The sequence below is a fragment of the Micromys minutus genome, assembly GCF_963924665.1.
Source record: "Micromys minutus genome assembly, chromosome: 30".
NCBI classification, from domain to species: domain Eukaryota; kingdom Metazoa; phylum Chordata; class Mammalia; order Rodentia; family Muridae; genus Micromys; species Micromys minutus.
In genome coordinates this window covers 18,326,176-18,345,636 of record NC_137965.1, presented here as the reverse complement: position 1 = coordinate 18,345,636, position 19,461 = coordinate 18,326,176, and the positions used below count along the sequence as shown (strand labels likewise).

General features: G+C 45.2%; 1 protein-coding gene across 2 annotated transcripts in view; it reads right to left on the bottom strand.

The window, feature by feature from the left end:
* Positions 1-19,461, bottom strand: part of ZDHHC14 (zDHHC palmitoyltransferase 14) — a 232,857-nt gene that overhangs the window by 50,877 nt on the left and 162,519 nt on the right. For both annotated transcript variants that reach the window (XM_080941504.1, XM_080941505.1), the window contains exon 3: positions 4,563-4,721. In XM_080941504.1, coding sequence (XP_080797630.1) covers positions 4,563-4,721 — 159 coding nt within the window. The remainder of the gene's footprint in view (positions 1-4,562; positions 4,722-19,461) is intronic.

Sequence of the window (19,461 nt, the reverse complement as noted above, 5' to 3'; positions counted from 1 at the left end):
TTAAAATGAAGGAGGGAGGTTGTTTTCCACTAGCATCACCTTATACCAAGCTATGCTTAAATTTTCTAATAATGGTTGCTTCCCATATTTTATGGAGTGTTTTTGATGCATGCATGTGGATGACAATTTTCAACCACAGTCTTACCACTATATGATTACTCTCTATCTACGAAGCATAACAGACACAGTGCATTCTGCCTGGAGCTCTGTGTGCTCTGCTCTGAGACGCTGTCTCTGGGGACTGGCTTTTACTTTGATGCATCTAGCGTACCACAGTGCCTGACACGTACATGCTCAGGAAATGTTGGTGAGATGCAAACATATTCCTGGAGGCACATGGTAAAGCCCTGTGCACTTGGGTTCCCGGGAGCAAACAGATGCCATCTCTCTCCATCCCCCCTTGCAAGATACACATTCTGTCAAAACTATCAGCTCCCTTACCAGACCCAATATCTAAGAAGTAATTGCAGAACACTGGCCTGTATTTAAAGGCAGCTGCCAAGCCAAACTCTGCCATCGAGAGCCATGGCGAGTACATGAAACAACACTTGGAATCTAGTGTTGGTGGTACACACTGCAAGGGTACACACCACAGGTAAGGTCTCAGCATAGTCTCAGCCAGCACCACAGGGGAAGCTACCAGAGCCACCAGAGGGGGCGCTGTGGGACAGGAGGACCCACATGGTAAAAGAGGTGTGGTTTCTAAGAACTTTGATGAGGGTGAGGAAGTTCTACTCCAGAAAGCACTGACAGGAGACTGAGTCCCTGCAGAGGGTTCTAGACACTGTTGCCAGGCAGATCAGAAATGGCAGAGGGAACAGAAGACAATGGCCCAGGGTTTGCCTTGGGTGAAGGAGGTGTTCCCAGGGCCTGGGATAGCCCCAGGGCTGTGGACTTTCCCCACTTTTGCTCTCTCAAACCCTGCAGTTTTATGATGCTGTAGGTACAGAGAAGGTCTTTTACCTAGAGAACACAGTGGGTCAGGGACGAGGCAGCTATGGCTCCAGAGGGTCCTTTTTTAGCTTGTAGCTGAGGTCCCTCCGTCTAGGCAATTGTGAGTTTACAGATGCTTATGAACCTTCAACTTCATGGTTGGAAAACACCCATGGTGTGTGATTAATTTCAAGGGAGAACCTTCTCGTTACAAATTGATGGTACCTTAAAAATACCTAATTATGGTTGCTCTTCCAGAAGACAGGGATTGATTCCCAGCACCCACACGGTGGCTCACAACCATCTGTGACTCCAGTTCTCGGGGACTCAGTGCTCTGCGCTGGCCTTTGCTGGTACGGGGAACACAAGTGGGACACAGGTGTGCAGGACACATGCAGGCAAGACTTCCATACACGTAAGACAGGTTCAAAATTAAAAATCCAATTCTGAGAACAACATAGCAGTAACCGCGGTAAAAGCTGCTTCTTGTCTAACACCGATGGGGCTCTTCCAAGGCTCCTTATTAATAAAACCAGACTACAGCCCTGGGTCTGTGTATTAGAAGCCAGGTCCCAACCCACATTTCTGTGGCTATGTCAGCACTTGGCGCTCAAGAAAGCTCTTCCCCGTGCCCTCAACCGAGAATGCAAAAGCTCTTATGACTTGCCTCTTATCCAAAACTTAGATTCTCCAAGTTAACCTAGGGATCTGCCTTATTCTGTTTCCTCTCCCATCTTGCAAGAGGTCAATTATCCACCATGTTTGGGAAGTGACAACCCAAAGCCATTCCTGCAGTGGAAGGGAAGTCTGTCTTCTAGCCTGGGCTTCCAACACACCACTGTCTTCTTTGCTTCCTGTAACAGTAGAGCTGTTTTGGTTTAAAGAAAAAAAAAAACTTCTATCTAAAAATACACCAGCAGCAACCTTGCAATTATGTTCCTCTGTGGGAGACTTCTGCCTGCCGTTTTATTTTCTGAATGCAGAGGTCTAATCTGTGGCCTGTCATGCCAAAGGCTGGTGTAGTGCAATTAACTGGAAAAACCAAGGCTATGTAGGTTTGGATAACACTGTGAGTGTGTGTGTGTGTGTGTGTGTGTGTGTGTGTTTGTGTGCATGTGTGTATCTATATGTATGTGTGTCTTTGTATGTGTGTCTACCTGTTTCTCTGTGTGTCTGTCTTTGTGCTTGTGTCTGTCTGTCTGTATCTGTCTCTCTCTGTCTCTCTCTCTCTCTCTCTCTCTCTCTCTCTCTCTCTCTCTCTGTGTGTGTGTGTGTGTGTGTATCTGTGTCTGTGTATGTGTGTGTCAGCATGTAGTGCAATTAACAGCTTTATTTTAAGCTGACTGCCTGTTACCTTACCTGTCAGAGACCCGGTTAAGATCAGCCCTAGCAGTGTGGACCAAACCTCACAGGCCCTGTCAGCCTGGTTCCCTAGGCTGGGCTTCTTCTTCCTGCCCCCACTCAAGTCTTGTCACTATGTGGTCTGCTGGGCTGCTGTTGTGACCAAGTCCTCAGGAAGAGCCACCATTGTCTCCTGCGGTTGAGGGCTGGTGGCTTTCGCTTTTATAATCATTCCAGTCTACCAGAGGAGACACTATCTCAGACTGTTTTACTATGGCAAAAACATGCCATCAACCATGAAAATTCACACATAATTCTGGCAAGGAGATCTGCACCCAGTTTGTCTGGCTTCTTTAAGAGATTCACGTGCCTATGGGTGACATGGGACAATATTGGAACTATAGGGATATGTAGGAAGTGACAAGACTCCAACAGAAAATTTTAAACCAAAACCAACTATGAGACGGGAAAGGTTTTCCCTTTTTAAGCATGATTACATACAGCTCTAGCCTGAGACAGGAAACAGGATTGAGACAAATGGGTACAAATGAGAAAGTGGGGACAAGAGGCAGTTAGAAATGGGTACAGAGTTCACGAATGATCAGGAAGGAAACGCCTTAGATTTGTAGACCACATTTCTTATTTAATCAAAATGCAACCTAAAATAACCCCACCCCCTTGGTCCCCCAACACACACAGGAGGGAACTCGAAAAATGACCAGAGCGCTGACATGACAGTCTATTCCATCCTGTACCCCACCCCATGAAGCCACCATGCTGTCTCAATGTAGGTGCGGACTAGCTACTGGAAGTAGGTGTTGCCACAAAGGGTACCCCATCACACCTAAGCCTGTCATATGTCCTTATAGGGACCCCATGTGCCCTGCAAGGAGGACAGGTTCTGATGCTGTTTTCATAATTGAGAGCATGATACTGTATCAAGGACTTGCCTAGAGGAAGCCACTCAAAAACATCTATGTGCTGGCAGTAACAGTAGCAGCAGCAGCAGCAGCAGTAGCAGCAGCAGCAGCTAACGCCTGCTTCAAGTCTGGTATTATCCTGACTAATTTGTGCCTGCCTGCTGTGTCATCTTTCAAAAATCAAGAAAAAAACTGCAGCAAGATTTAAGCAGCTTATCTAAGTCACACAGGGCACATTTGAAGCCTGGACACCCCATGCCACACCCCTGACCCATTACTACATGGGAAGGGAGAAGAACAGCCTGAGTTTCTCCACAGTGGATCACGAACTAACAGAAATTTAAGTTAATACAAACCAAGACAAATACAGACAGAGAAAACATGGCCCTGGTATCCAACTGCAGAGTATTAAAAGTTAGGATAAAGTAAATTAAAGATTAATATGATTTCTTGGTGTGGCGGGAGTTATACAGTATTAAAAAAAAAAAAAAAAAACAAACCAAAATTTTTTCCCCTCAGGCAGAATTGAGACTGGGAAATCCTGACGTTGCGAAAGAGTGTTGGAAATCAATAATGCGTTCCCCAGGGAGACATGGTTCTGTGGGTGCCCATCTCCTTCTAGTCATGTGGGGGGGAAGCAATGTTTTTAGTCTCACATCAGTGGATGCCAGCTATAGGAACTGTGGACCTCTGCAGTGTGGCCAAGCCTTACTCTGACCTAACTATCGTCTTCTCTCGGGGAGCTATGTTTAGGATGGGGGATGGTTATCATGACCAGCTCTGTCTAAAGGAAGCGGAAGCCCTGCCACAAACCCTAGGGTCCGGGATCCAGGTAACTTGTAGTAGCCAGAATTAGGTCAATAGCAGGTTATACATAGCCAGGGACCTCTGTGCTGGCTCCTTCTCCCTGCCTGTCCCCCTTGTCTGAGGTCTAGCTCCATGTGGAAGTTGTCTGTTTCTATCTCTTTCCCTCCTTCAGATCTGAAGCCTTCCCCATCTCCAACACACACTTCCAAGCAGTGGGGAGGGGGAGGGAGATGCCCAAAGTGCACGCTTTCATGTGTGCGGCCAGCTGTCTAGCAACGACTTTATTTCAAGGATCTGCTTATCTGGCGTCCCCGGGGGGGGGGGGGGGGAGGGGAACAAAGGTCCACTTGCTGGGAAAGAAGATCTGGGGTGTGGCAGGGTTAAAAAATAAAAGCCCACAGTAAACCAGAGTGTCCAGTGGAGGCCTGGTGACCTTGTTCAGTGGAGACAGACAAGGGAGTTGACACATTAGCCAATGCTGAGCCTTTACTAGAGGCATTAAAGACAGGTCCCCTCCATTTTAGCACCCGAGCAGGTACCTGCGTCACGGGTCCTACTCACCTACGCAGTTATCACACAGGCTGCAGTGGGAGGCTCGAGGGGGGCGGAAAATCTTGCAGGTAAAACAGTACTTTAGTTTCACAGTCTGGCCATTGATGATGACTTCTTTGGTTCTGGGAGGCGGGCGGTACCCCCCTGAACTGGTGCCGTTGGCAATATCTGCGGGAAGAAGATAACACAGCACACACCTTCAGAACACCATTTCAGCTCCGTGGTCCCTGTCTCCTGATTCAGGGGCTAGGTCTAGTTCTGGTCAGTGTTCCTAGGGTGGCGGCCACCACCCTTGACGGCTCTGGGTAATCGTGTGCCAGTGTTGCTTAATGGAGATTCTGGCCGAGCCTGTTCCTGCAGGCCAGAGACTGTTTGCTGGGACTCTGCTCAAAGGCTCAAAGGATGTATGATCCAGCCTAGTAGAGACATGATTCCCATTAGGCTACACCCACACCCTCCTCTGTGGGGCTTGTACAGGAGCCGAGCCTTAGGGCTATTTGGTAAGAGGTAGCCAAGTGACTGAGGGGAGGTGGGACTCCTCTTAGCTGGCTACCAGTCCACTAAACTTGGGTAGAGACCCTAGAATGATATTGGTTTTGTTACAGCAGCTCATCTTGTCCTAATTAACTCAACAATCTCTTTCATTTTCCTTCTTGAGCTGAGTTCTTAAAACCCAGCAGAGGCACCCCCTTGCTTTGCCACTGGCCTCAAAAGTAGCAGTATGGGAAGGCAGAAAGGAATATCTATTTTAAAAACAGGGCATTGTCTTAAATAATTATTTAATAGATATATCTTAAAAAATCACTTCTGTGTTTTGTTTAGATTTTTTTTTTATTTTTGGAGACTGTTTTAAAATGTTAAAGAAATTATAAAGACATCTTTCTTTCTCTTTCAAAAATGTACATTTATTTATTTGTGTGTGAGGAAGGAGGAACATACTATATATGTGTATGTATGTATGTGTGCATATGTATGTGTTCATTCATGTGTGTATATGTATGTGAGTGTGTGCTTGTATGAGTGTGTGTGTTTGTGTGTGTGTGTGTGTGTGTGTGTGTGTGTGTGTGCATACAAGCCAAGGGAGTAAGTCCTTTTTATTGTGTGGGTTCCAGGGTTAGAACTCAGGTGGTCAGGCGTGGTGGCAAGCACCTTTATCCACAGAGCTAATTCTATTTTTTAAAGATTCCATACCTCACAGCCTATTCTTCTCCCTGGTCTCACATGAGAGTGGGTGGACATCTGGTTACCCCCCACACACCCCTGCACCCACTGACCCTTGATCTGGCATCTGGTTATACCCCACCCTGCACACTCTGACCCCCCACAGCCACTCTTGGCTTGTTGAGAACAACCTGGGGGCAGGCAGCTGTATAGTGACCACCCAGAGTCAAAGGGAATAGCAAGAACCCTGCGAGCTTTTGCTAAGGCTCTGGAATGATTCCAGGCATCTTTGGAGCAGGTGGATTGAAGGGAGATGCTCATGCTAATTCACACCCACTATGACACGTGCATAACTTCTGCAGACTCCCAACATGGCAGGTATCAGTGCCACCATCAACACAGGCCCTCCCCCACAAACAACCCAGGCGGGAGTTATCTGGAAAGTTCTGAAGCAAAGGTTATCCTTGTCCTAGCCTCAGAATTCTGATCTCATTGGGGTGGGTACAGTGAGGCGTGGCGATTTAAAAGGCTCCTCCAAGATACTCCAGTTGGTGGCCAAGGCTGGAAGCACTACTCTGGGGTAATACACAGCATCTATTTACACAGCAGCTCATCAGAGAGGCAGGCTCTCAGCCCATCCTAAACACCTGCTGCAGTTTTGCCCAGAATCTCCAGTGACTCCTGCACTTAAAGACTTGGAACCTGGGTACACAGTAGGCACAGCTTTACTCAGAAGAGGGACAGGCCAACAGAAACACCCAGCCACCCTGGCCACCTCACTTAAACTTAGCTATATTGCTGGTACCCAGAGGGCCTTACTCTTCTGGCCCCTACTGGCAGAATCCATGGCTGCCTAGTTGTGACTCAGGGGCTCTCTGTGGGACCTCAGCTTTCTTTTAGAGGCTGTGGGATACAGATCCTCTCCTCTAGTCTGTTAGCTTTAGGCTTTGGTGGCGGTACAAACACCAAGCCCAGTGGTGAGGAGGGCTTCAGGGCTGTCAACATCCCTGACAACTCAGGGAAAATAAGTTCCAGTAGCAGGGTACCAACAGAGAGAAGGGAGTGTTCAAGGAAGGCCAGGGTGGGAGTAATCTGGACAATCCTCCCATTTTCCTCTTCCTGGGACCAGACCTCTTGCTTAGAACTATTAAGTAGCCATGGAGCCAGCTCTATGGTTGCCATGGGTTGCCTTGCCAACCTGGATACTTTTTTGGTACCCTCCCCCAGAATGGCACCCAGGTGATCTCCCTGTCAAGTGATGTTAAGGTCAGCAGCATCTAGTGAGAACTGGATAATGTGGCCACCCTAAGCACCAGGGTGGAATGGATGGACTCAAAGGACATCAATGACAATGACAAGGGAAGATCTCTGTGAACACCAACTGGGTGGCCTCGAGGCCTAAAATAATAACTTGGTGGTTTTATGTCATCCGTGACATGAACTGGGTATACTTAGCACTTCCAAACAGGAGTTTAGAACACCAAAAGATCGGTTACAAAGAAACTCAATCAAATATATGTGTTATTTGCATCAGAAAAGCTATCGTACTTTTTGTTTTTTAGAATAAATAGAGCTTTATTCTTTCTCCATTGGATCTCAGTGGGAACCCAGCAGGAATAGGTGCACCAGTGGGCTCCAGGGTGAGACTCTACCCAGGCAGGAGGGAAGGTAAAGCCTGCCCCCCCAGCCTAGGGGTGTAAGGGAGGGGACCCCCTGTAGTCCTGTCCTGCGGGGCTAGGAGGGGGCCAAGAGGGGTTGGGGGAAGGCTGGGGGGATTGGAGGAACTCAGGCCAGGTGTGTGTGTGTGTGTGTGTGTGTGTGTGTGTGTATGTGTGTGTGTGTGTGTGTGTCTGTGTCTGTGTGTCTGTGTGTGTGTGTTGGAGGGCTCCATGGGGTGCTGGTAGCTATGAGGCTGGGAGCTGGGGTAACGTGGACCCCTCAGCCGGCCCCTTCACAGGAGGGCTGGGGCTTGGATGAAGGGAGCTCTAATAGGCAGTGAGGAGTAACAGCCTAGCTTCGCCCTTACCCTGCGTCTTGGTGGGTAGGGGGGACAAACCAAAAGCCAGGGTCCCCTCCTCCCAGGGATAGCTGCCCAAGATGCCCACACCGAGTGGCTGGGCAGAGGTGGGGAGGGGAAGCTGCTTCCCCCATAGGGTAGGGAAGGTGGCCCTGGGAAGTTAGTACTTCACAGTATTAGAGAAAACTGAGGAGAAAGAGGGAGGTGGGAGCATCCACTGGGACATCAAGGGAGAGGGGAGCCCTTCTGAGCCCTGTCCATCCCCAGGACCCGCTCCCTTCAGCTCTAGATCCAGCCCCCCCCCAGACACAGCACAAATTCCTTCAGTATAAATGCGCTTAAAATGAAAATTCTTATAAAAAAAACAAAAAAAATTAAAATAAAAACAAAACCTTCGAGAATTAATATCTGGGGGGAGGGGTCAGAACGCAGGGTACTTTGTAAAGAGCCTAGCTCTGCAGAGCAAAAGTGAGCCTCTGTGGGTGCTCCTCACAATAGACCATAGTGATCTTACACCTGCAAAGCTCTTCTTTAGGAAAGATTCACCCTTCGGATACAGAGTGAGCTGAAAACTGGGATTCAACAGACAGAGCAAACTGTAACTTACGAAGTTAGCCCAAACCCCAAAACTCTTGAAGGAGATAATCTGAGAGAAGACCAGATTCAGGAACCAGATGTGCCATTAACTGACGGGAGAATCAGAGATAAAAACAAACAACAACAACAACAAAAACAACACATCAAATACTGGGACAATATTTACAAGAGGCTGACTGTTGGTATCAGGAACCGGCTTTACAGTTGGCTGCAGATCTCCTCTGAACCCAGTGATGACAGTGACGTCACCCACAGGAGACAGGAACCCACACATCTGTTGCCATGGTGAGTGTCCATTTGGTTTACCTCTCACCTCTCTCTACCTGTGAGCAGTTACATCACAGCCTAAATAAAAGGCAGACCCTTCCTGACCTCCCCGCTCCCTTCTTCTTTCTCTTTCCCTCCTTGTCTTCATTGCCCCTTTTGTCCCCCTTTCCCCCACAATAAACCTCTTTCACGTGGAACTGCATTGGTCTGGTGTGGTCTGTTCAGAAGCGAGCCTCGATTCTGTCACAACAGTGACCCTGCCTGTGTGCTGTGTGAGACCAAGGTTAGTAGGTCTCCTGTGGATGCCTGCCTATCACACACACACACACACACACACACACACACACACACACACACACACACACACAGAGCTAGTCTTCCTGTGCCTTTGGATCAGAGTCATTAATCCCCCCAACAACCCTCAGGCAGCTTTCTAAAAGTCCACAGTCTTCAGATTCTGCCGCCCCCCAGGCTGCTCTTTCTAGAACAGTCTAACGTGGATCCTGCACCCCCAAATCTTGCAGCAGCTCTGTGCTCTCTGGGGGGTATGCACAGAGGTCCCCACACTGGGGTGTGGGGGTGGGGTGGATAATCTCATCCTTAAGGTTCAGGTCAGGTTTCTCTGATAGTAGAGCTGGCACGCAATGGTGTTCATTCGTACCCACGGGCTCTCATTGTGTTCAATTCATCAATTTATTCCGTCAACTGAGCTTTGCTGGAGCTCTACTGAGTGGCGTCCTCAGCACCTGGGGCTTCAAACACTAAAGACAAAAGTTTTTCCTCAATGTTCAGACTGAAGCTGGTGGCTGGTCACAAAGCCGTCACCCATTGAGCCTGTCAATGCCTGCAGCCCTAGGTATGTGGCATAAAGGGTGTAGCAGACTGTTCTGGTCTAATCCCCAATTATTCTGTGTGGGACTTGTGTGTGTGTGTGTGTGTGTGTGCAACAATTGTGCCTCTGTTTCTAAGAGTGGCTCTTTGTGGTTTAAATACAGCTCTTAAGCAAGAATAATCAAGTCTACCATAGCTAATGGTTAAAGAACTGGAATTTGTGGGATAATTTGGTTAGCAGCTTTGCAAGCTTATAGAAATTACTACCTCCCAAGGGGATTTTACACAAGTATCCTGAAGGAAAACACAAAAGCCTGAAATGGCTTTTACATTCATAAAGATCCCTCCTCCTAATGGTTGGGAGTTGTTGGCAGAGAGGTGCAAATGCTAATGTATACTTGCGAGTCTAAGTCTGGCTTCAACCTTGTAATCAAACCGTGGGCAGAGAACTCAGGGTCCTAGGGAACAGGAAGAAGAGGTTGGCCACGTGTGCTCTGGAATGGGAGACCAACGGTGAAGGAGGTATCTCAGTGAAAGAGAGATCCTGGGCTAGCCAGAGACTTCTGGCAACTGTCCCTTAATATATGACTGCTTGTTCAAGGCCTGTTGTGGATAGGGAAGCTGTTGTTTTCTCTTGAGGGAGCAGGGGTGTGGGGTGTGTGCGTGCTTACACTCCAACCTGCTATAGGTAACTAAGGCTGCTTTCTGAAGACCCGAGAGAAAAATGTCACCTTTGGAGATGTGGATTAAGATTCTCTTTCCAGCTGAAGGCTTCATCTGGAGTGGTAGTCCCTTGTGCACTGAAGTTTCGCAGACCATTAACCAGCTGACAGGGCATCTGCCAGAGTGGCGGGAACCTCTGCTAACAGGAGTTTAGTCAGCGTGAAGATAGGGCAGGGGGCAGATGTAACTTCAGTCTCTAGTCTGCAAGGCTCTCCTGCAGTTTTGGAGTCTGATTGTTCATTGCTACACACACAGTCCTGGATGGAACAAATCTAAAGATCCAATAGATGTCCACAAGACACCAAAAAGTCTTCTGGGTGCTGTGGATACAGGACAGGAGAAATCCTTTGTTCTTTGTGGTACATGCTCTAGGGAGAGCAGACAGATTCAGAGAACAGAACTCTGTTAATGCAAATGTACAAACAAATCATACTGCGGACTAGACCTCACACTTGGCCAATGGTCAGAATCACTTAGGGTAGTGTTTCTTATCTGGGGTGTGATTCTGTCCATACATGTGAAATGTGAAAATATCTAAAGAATTTTTCTTTTTAATTTGTCACAAGTAGAAGGGAATAGTCCTGGCACCTGGCAATGGCAGCCAGGCATACTGTGAAACATTCCACAATGCACAGGCCAAGCCTTCACAAACAGGAATATTACAGCCCATACACCAATAGTACTTTGGTACTAGAGAAGCCACTCAAAGTGTAGCTCCTAAGCCAGCAGTCTTGGCCCCATGAAGAAGCTTAGTTGAAAGGAATCAGTTCAGTGCTGACCCCACTCTGAGTCACTTTGTCCAGAATCTGCACTTGCAAAGATCACAGGTGATTTGGAAATCATTGCTGTTGGTGCAACGCTCCTCAGTGAGTGAGATAGACTTGCTGGTAGGTCAGATGATATGTTAACTATGCCTGGTGAGGTCCCCAGCATCTTCCTTGGGTACTCTCAGATGAATACAAGTGCAAGTAAGCTTATTTACCTGGAAATTATACAGAGAAAGGATGGGGAAGAGGGAGTAAGAAAGAGAGTGACCGACTACTCTTTATAACATGCTCATCTTGCATAGAAGCCAAGAACAGCATTTTTATAAATGCTTTCAGAGGAAGCCAGGTCATTTGCAAAGATGCCAATGACACTTGAAGAGTTGATACCATAGGGTTAGTTCTAGAAAGTCGGCCCCACCAAAAGAGCCACTCCTGGTTTTCATACACTTTTTATCTGTGATATTTTCAGAGGAAAATTTTACAGATAACCTCAATATATTTATTACACTCAGGAGTGAAGCACTTGGTTGGCTGAGATGGGGTCAATGTGTGAGTCCTTTGTCCTGTCTTCCCGGGGACACAATTTGAAAGACATCATGAAAGACAAGAGTTGTGGTCTAGAGTAGATACCAATTTTAGGTGAGAATGGACTTATAACATTGGGTCATTCAAGGAGAATCTGTGCACATATATGTTCCCTTGTGAAGCTAATGAGATAGTAGTATGTGTTAGAGTAGGAAATATTGGTGTTCGCAATCAATTCAGTGACTTTAAACCCAAATAGTTCTAAAAATAATATTGGGACTGTAAAGGTAACTTTTATTTGTCAGATGTAATTGTCATCTTGGAGGCTTACTGCTGAATAAGCTCCCCCTTTCTAGCTCTTTCTAAACTCTGTCTGTCTGGTTCATCTCAGCTGTTCTGGTCCAAACTCATCTCCAGGCTGACTGGTTCAAGCTGGTTTCTCTCGGCTGCTACTGAATTGCTCTGCTTGGCAAAACTGCCTCTGGACTCCATGAGCTGAACCTGCAACTAACTACACTGAATTGAATCCCACTTAGCTGAACCCAACAGAACTGACTGAATATCTCTCTCCCTCGCTGCTCTTTTCTGTATCTTCTCTTTCCTGTCCTTTCCAGTGAGAGTTGGGGGTATCCCATCTCTGACTCATTCAGTTAAATCTCTCCCTGACTCATCACTTTGTCTGCCCTCCAATTAGACATCGTTTTCAAACATGGTTGCTTCCTTCTGCAAACTAACCTTACCTTCATTGTTAGGGATTAAAGGTGTATACTAAGGGTGTGCCTGTATTCCAGCCAGAAGTGTATCATTCCAATAGACTCACACAGACCTAGAAGGCCTTTGGATGTGATCCCTTTCCAGAGTAACCATGTTTGGAAGCATAGGTTTCAGAAAACTGAAACAGAGAATGCTATCTCTATTTATGTCTATACCTATAGATAGATAAATAGATAGATAGATAGATAGATAGATAGATAGATAGATAGATAGATAGATAAAGATATTATTTAGTGGAAATGTTAGGCCTCAGTATGATGTTTTAAATTAGAATGGTTCCCATAGGCTCCCATGTTTAAATACTTTGTGCCTAGTTGGTTGAACTGTCTGGACATGATTAGGAAGTATGGTCCTATTGAAGGAGGTGTGTCACTGGGAGCAGAAGTCTATACCATTCCCAGTTATCTCTCTCTGCTTCTTGGTTGTGTCTTAGGATGTGGGTTTTTCAGCTGCTGCCCCAACACCATCCCTACCTGCTTGCTTGCTGCTCCCAGCCATGATAGTCACGGACTCACCCCCTGAAACTGTTAGCCCCCAAACCCTCTTTCTTCTATAAATTGCCATGGTTGTGGTATTTATCACAGTGTAGAAAAGTAACCAAGACAGTCAAAAAAGTTTGGATCCCATTGTTCAACCGCATTATAATTCAAGGAGAGACCTTAAACTTCCTGATGCTATAATGCTCACAGTTATCAAAGGCTCCTTTCTTTGAGGCTGCTCAGATACCAGAGGGCATTATAATATATTTATATGTGTATATATATATATATATATATATATATATATATATATATATATATATATATAATCATTAATTGCTGCAACATAAGATGAAAAAAAAAAAAAAGAAAGAAAAAGAGAATGCTTAGTCGCCATGATCTTTTCATTTAACTAACCAAGCTAATCCAACCTCTGCTCCTAACAAATGAGAATTAATGATGATCTTATTTTGGGGCATTCTTTTCCAGCTGGATGCAAACCCTTGTCCTTGGGTGTAAAAGGATGAAAAGTGTCTTTGTCCTTGCAGAGTTTAATTCTCCTCAAGTGTTGTCAGATTTCCCTGCACACATACACACAAAACTGTTGTACTGTGTAAATGAAAATCAGTTCTTCTGAAGGCCAGAGCTCCAAACATCTGCACTATTTGTACTCTGGGGCACAGACTCTGCGCATCAGAGACGACTGGCTACTGGACATGGAGAGGGAGTAGCCTGGCTTGCCAGTGTGTGCATGATTGTAAGACAAGCAGGGGGAGCAGAGAAAATGGTGGACACTGGACAGCATGCTGTGACCGGTCATTCTTCAGTGTCACCACCAGGAAATCTGACAGGTTTCTACCAAAGCTCAAGGGACATCAGTATGAGAATGTCGGTGAGGACCAGGACATGAGGGCTGGCTTCCATCTTGCTTGGCACACACTATGGTAAGATTTATCTGTATCTCTGAAAAAGGGATCTAAGGATGTCAGCAGCACAGAAGCAGGGGTTGTTATTTATAAATGTGGGGTTCTTTAAGGAATAAAAATGGCCACTTGGGGGTGTCCCTTTTTTTTTGCCTCTCATTAGGATGAATAAAAATTTTCAATGGGATTACTAATATAAGTCAGCCTCTCCCACTCCCCTCCCCATTGTGTGTGTGTGTGTGTTTCATGTACAGTAGACTCCCTCTAAACCTCTAGGAAGAAAGGCATAACAAATACTAAAAGGCAGGACCCATATGAAGCAAACTATAAAACAATGTGGAGTCTCCGAGGAGATTTTGACCCCCCCCCCCCGGCATCGAGTGACAAGGAAGGAGGCACAATGTTGAATTGCACCGACTCTACCCAAATGACCTTGTACACCCATTTCTGTGCCGATTAACTCTACAGAATGATTTGAGACATGTTGACAGACTTAAGATAAAGCCGAGCTTCACCTGAAAAATAAAGGCCGAGAACATTTGAAAGAGAAATAATGAAGGGCAGTTAGAGGCCCAAGGATAAATGGAACAGTGCAACAAAAGACCAGTGCTTATAAAAGAGACACAAATTCTCTCAAGAACAAATTCTCCTGAGGAACAGAGCTCAAATTAGCAAAGAGATACAGATAGATTTATGATAAACAGCTAATCCTTAAGAGGAAGAAATAATCTAAAGTCAGAGCCATTCCTCTCAAATATATAGCATAAATTCAAATATAAAAATTAAAAAACATAATTAAAAACACACAGATTTGAGGATGTCATTTTACAAATGTTTTATTATGGGCTAGAGAGATGGCTCAGTGGTTAAGAGCACTGTCTGCTCTTCCAGAGGTCTTGAGTTCAGTTCCCAGCAACCACATGGTGGCTCACAGCCATCTGTAATGAGATCCAATGCCTTCTGGTTTGTTTGAAGACAGCTACCAGGTATTCATATACATAAAATAAATAAATAAATCTTTAAAAATGTTTTATTATGTTTATTTATCTATATGTGTATGTATGAATGCATGTGTGCATATGCACATACGAACCACAGCACAGAGGCCTGAGGACAACCTGCTAGGATTAGTCATTTCCCTCCACCGAGTAGGCCCCAGAGATTGAATTCAGAGTCCACCAGCCTCAGTGGCAAGTGAGTCATCTTACTGGCCCCAGTGTTAAAAATATACAGCAAGACAACCTGTGTAAAGAAAACATAGATGTTTTCTCATATAAAACAAAAATATATGCCAAAACTTCCATGAAGTGAAAATGATAGAGTAGAAAAGCATTTTTTACATGTATCACAAAACTCTGAAGAAATACTTGCAATAAGTAAGAAAGACAAATATTTGAAGAGGGTGTGTGTGGGGGGGTACAGGGGGACAAGTATAGGCAATTCACACAAAGAAGGTGAGAATAACCCAGGAATTTATTTTCAAAAAAGGTTTGTGAGTCCTGATCAATTCATTCAAATAAGTGTGTTCAAAGGTTAATTTCTCAGTGATAACCTTTACTGATGCTAAGACCAGAGACATAGGTTTACATGCTTTTGGAAAGACTATAAGCTTTGTGGGGACAAGGAAGTCCAGTCTGTCAAAACTTTAAAGACAAAGTTCTAGGGCTGGAGAGGTGGTGCAGTGGTTAAGGGCACTGGCTGTTTGGCAAGTTCTCAGCACCCACATTGTGGCTTGCAAATATCTTTAACTCGGATTCAAGGGATCTACCACCCTCTTCTGGCCTCTGTGGGCACCACACACATGTGGTGCCTATACAGATGTGCCTGTAGGCAAAATGCTCATATACATAAAATAACAACAAATCTTTAACTACATAAATCATTTGGTCCAGGAATAGCACAATAGCAGTTTATAGATTGGAGTAAAGGAAAGGTCGTGAACTTTGAAGACAACATGGCCACTTATTAAAACCTGGGAACAACTGCAGGGTTAACATAAGAGCAGATAAACTATGATTTGATCATACACTGAACTATTATAGACCCAATAAAGGTGAGGTAGGATGATGAATAGCCTTATGAGGGGAAAATATGCTTTCCAAACAGTAATATGCAATGTGACCAAATGTTCGTGTAAAATATTTTATTCAGAGAAAAATAAGGATGTGTCAAAATGTCCGCTGCAGATATCTCTGACTTAGGACTTAAAGCTCTATTAGGTTAAAATCTATTTTAATTTTCTTTATACTTTTAGAAGTTTCCATAAGCAAAATATATTGCTTCATGTTGAAGAAAAAAACGTTATTTTTAAAACTGAGTTTTAGTTAGGGCATACAATATTCACAGGAGACTGGGGTTGTTTTAATGTCCTGACAGTCACAAACATAGATGGTGTGGAGATGTCTCTGCAGCTTGGAGAAAACCAATTACAAGTTCCCAGATTTCATTGATCATTTCTGGAAGTTGTCCTCTGTGCCTTCCTAGAAGACTGTGTATAAGACATTACTCAGAGATTCACATCATTCCTGAGGCCCAGAGGAAGAGGTTACTTCAGTCATGGTTGGGCAACTCTAAGATCTTGGTCTCTCAAGCCTTCTCCTAGGCACACAGTGATGTATAATGTGTGGGACTAAGTCTGAAATCCAAATCCTTTAATATACATCAACCCTGCAGAACATTTACCTGTAAGAAAACCACTGTATGCTGATGGAATTAATTCTTCAATCTGCAGAGTAGGTGCTGCACCAGGAGAAACCAATGGGGTGGCTGGAAGGGGCACTTACTGAGAGTCAAGTACAGAGTCACACTGATCATGACATGCCTAAGATCTGTGCCCCCTGGGTAGCTGAACCTTTCTGGCAAAGGTAAAGACAGAAAAGAAATTTATCTTTGGGTGTAGAATTCTATACAAACTTTCCTGTTACTCAGTCTTCTGATTCCACCAACCACGGCTTTGCTTTGAACTCTTTAACATTTGTGCGGTTTACTCTGGACAACACTGAGTAACCTGTCCGTGTTGTCCGTTGTGGGTTAGATGAGTCTATGTGTTAAAGGCCAGGTCCCCAGGGTACCCTCTTGGGAGGTGCTGTGGGTCCTTAGGAGGAACTATGACTGATTTTTAGGTCACTGGGGGCATACCCCCTGCTGTGATTTAAATACAAAATGTATCCCTTAGGCTCCTGAATTTGAACACTTCTTCCCCACTTGTGGCACTGCACAGGAGAAAGTGGGTCATGGGGTGGGACCTTGAGGTTTTATACCTTAGATCCACTTTCTGTTTCGTCTCTGCATCCTGACACAGAGGCCATGTGACTAATCGGTTTCTTGCTCCCACTGGCACGGTGGAGCATGTCCCTTCAAACTTTAACTTGAACTGTATGTAAGTCAGAAAACACTCTTCTCTAAATGACTTCACATCAGGGCTTTGGTCACGACAATGAGAAAGTAACTAACGCATCCTGAAAAGGATTGTGGGACATGGGCTTTCCAGCACTCTCTGAAGCTTGACTTTCAACATGAACAGTTTATTCTGACACACGCTCCCTCGGCTGCCCTCAAGGGTCAGGCCCAGCACAACGGTTCCACCCAATCTTACATTGGAACTTCCAGTGTGGAGTGGTGTACCAAAATGAAACGTTTCTCTTAGTAAGTTAGTTCTCTTGTGTATTTAACTATAGTTATGGAAAATGAACCAATACTTAATCATGTCGTGATTTTTTTTCTTAATTCTCACAAATGGATGTTAGTGTGTTAAAGGACCAAGTAGATAAGCATCCAACTGCCTGTTTAGCCTAAATCCAATCCCACAGCGGGCCAGGACGCAACACCTTTCTACTAATGTGATAACAAGGAGAGGAGCCAGAGAGTCTTGCTTTCTTAATTCACGAAGACTGCCTGGAAGAACTCTTCAGTAGGTTACTGCCGTTTCACCTCATAAACCTGGTGCCTGGCACCTTCCGATGCCATTGCTAAGTCCCCAAAAGGAAATCAGATGCATCTAATTGCAATTTCAGGATTGGCAATATTGGCTTTTTCCATTCTGCATTGGTGCTCAGAGGCTCTCTAATAAGGCATGCTAAGCCACATTGTAAAAATCATATTGTTAGAACTGAGAGAATCAGGAAAAATGGCTCATTATCAAGTCCCTGTGGTTAATAGGAGCAGTTTGTGTGTGTGTGTGTGTGTGTATGTGTGTGTGTGTGAGAGAGAGAGAGAGTGTGTGTGTGTGTGTGAGAGAGTGCGCGCCCACACATTACTGAGGTTTCAATGTTTTAACAATGATTTACAGAGACGGCCAATCAGTAAATATCTGCAGTGTTGGATAGAAAACATGGAGAAATGGGTTCTAGCAGTTGGTTGGAATAGCCATCAGTTCCTACATACTAAAGAAGTACACACAGCAGCAGCTTAGCTGGAGACTGTGGTGTTTGTAGTTGGGCTGAATACGTTTCTATATCATGCTATGGGTACATGCCTATGACAGCCAGAGAATGGAATGTGGTCCTCGTGAGGCTGACCCCTCTGTGAGAGAACCTCACCCTCATTTGCCTGAAGGGGTTGCATGTTGATCCCAGGAGCTGTTCAGCCTACTCTGGCTTCCAATCATCCCCAGGCATGAACTTCAGCCCAGCCACATGGAATCCAGTTGAAGTTTCTGTATATGTTTTATCTTTAAAGCATCAAGGTTTGTCCTGCCTGTTCCTCCGTGACAAAGGCCCTAGGTCTCATGTCACAGATGATCTGCAGAGCGCAGGGCCTCAGTCCTCAGCCACCAGGTCCGACTGGGGCTCACTCCTCACGTGTGACATCTGCCAATTGTCCCCCTGGCTTTTCACTGCAGACAGCCCTTTGAGTGGAGGGACTGAATGTTCTGTTAGATATTTCGCAAACACCTATTTCTCATTGCCACTACAAACTTTCAGATACTAGAAAAGCAAGTTCCCCGGACTCTGGGAAGGCAATATGTAGATGCTTAGCTTTTCGGTTACACTCGGTCACTCACAGGATCTCCGACTGAGTCAACTGTGTTTGTACCCATCTTGACAACCCTCGGGCAGCTTCACATCAGGTGTATTGCCCGGGCTTATCCGAGTGTTAGGATATCAGGTCTCACATTTCAAAGTTAGGGTATACTCTGGTTCAGTGGCATACCCACATGTTGATTTGGGGTCTCTAGGAGAAAATCATTTACTGTGGGTGTGTACAGTTTATAAGAGATAAAGTGTGCATGGTGTGTTACTATTTGTCACTGTGGCCAGAATATCTGACACACACACAACTCAAGGGAAGTACCTGTTTGGGCTCATTCACGGTTGCCTGGCCTCCTGTGCTTGGGCAGAACATCACAGTGGCAGAAACATGTGACTGAGTCACTTCTTGATGGACTGGGGGAGACTTAGAGGCCTGACTTCAGATGCCCTTGGGGGCTTTTTAAATACTATTTTAGGGTTTGTGAGTTAGTGAGAATCACTGTTTGTTTTTCTAACAAAAAAGGCAAAAAGATGGGGAACACAGAAAGAGGATAAGGCACATACAGCCCCACCCCAGACATCTCCTTAATGCTTTGTCCCCTAACTTAGCTCCATCTCCTAATTATTTGACCTCCCAATAATGCTCTCCTATTAAAGAGCTTATAAAGGATTAATTTATTGATTATGTCGGAGGCCTCAGGGTCTAATTTTCTCCAGAAACACAATGACAGACATACCCAGAGGTGAACTACTATACTAATTCCATAGATATTTCTTCATCTACTCCACATGCCAATCAAAACTAGTCATCAAACATGGGTGAAAAGGGAAAAAAAATAGTAGGAAAGCCACCAAGCTTCCTTGGGGGGGTTCT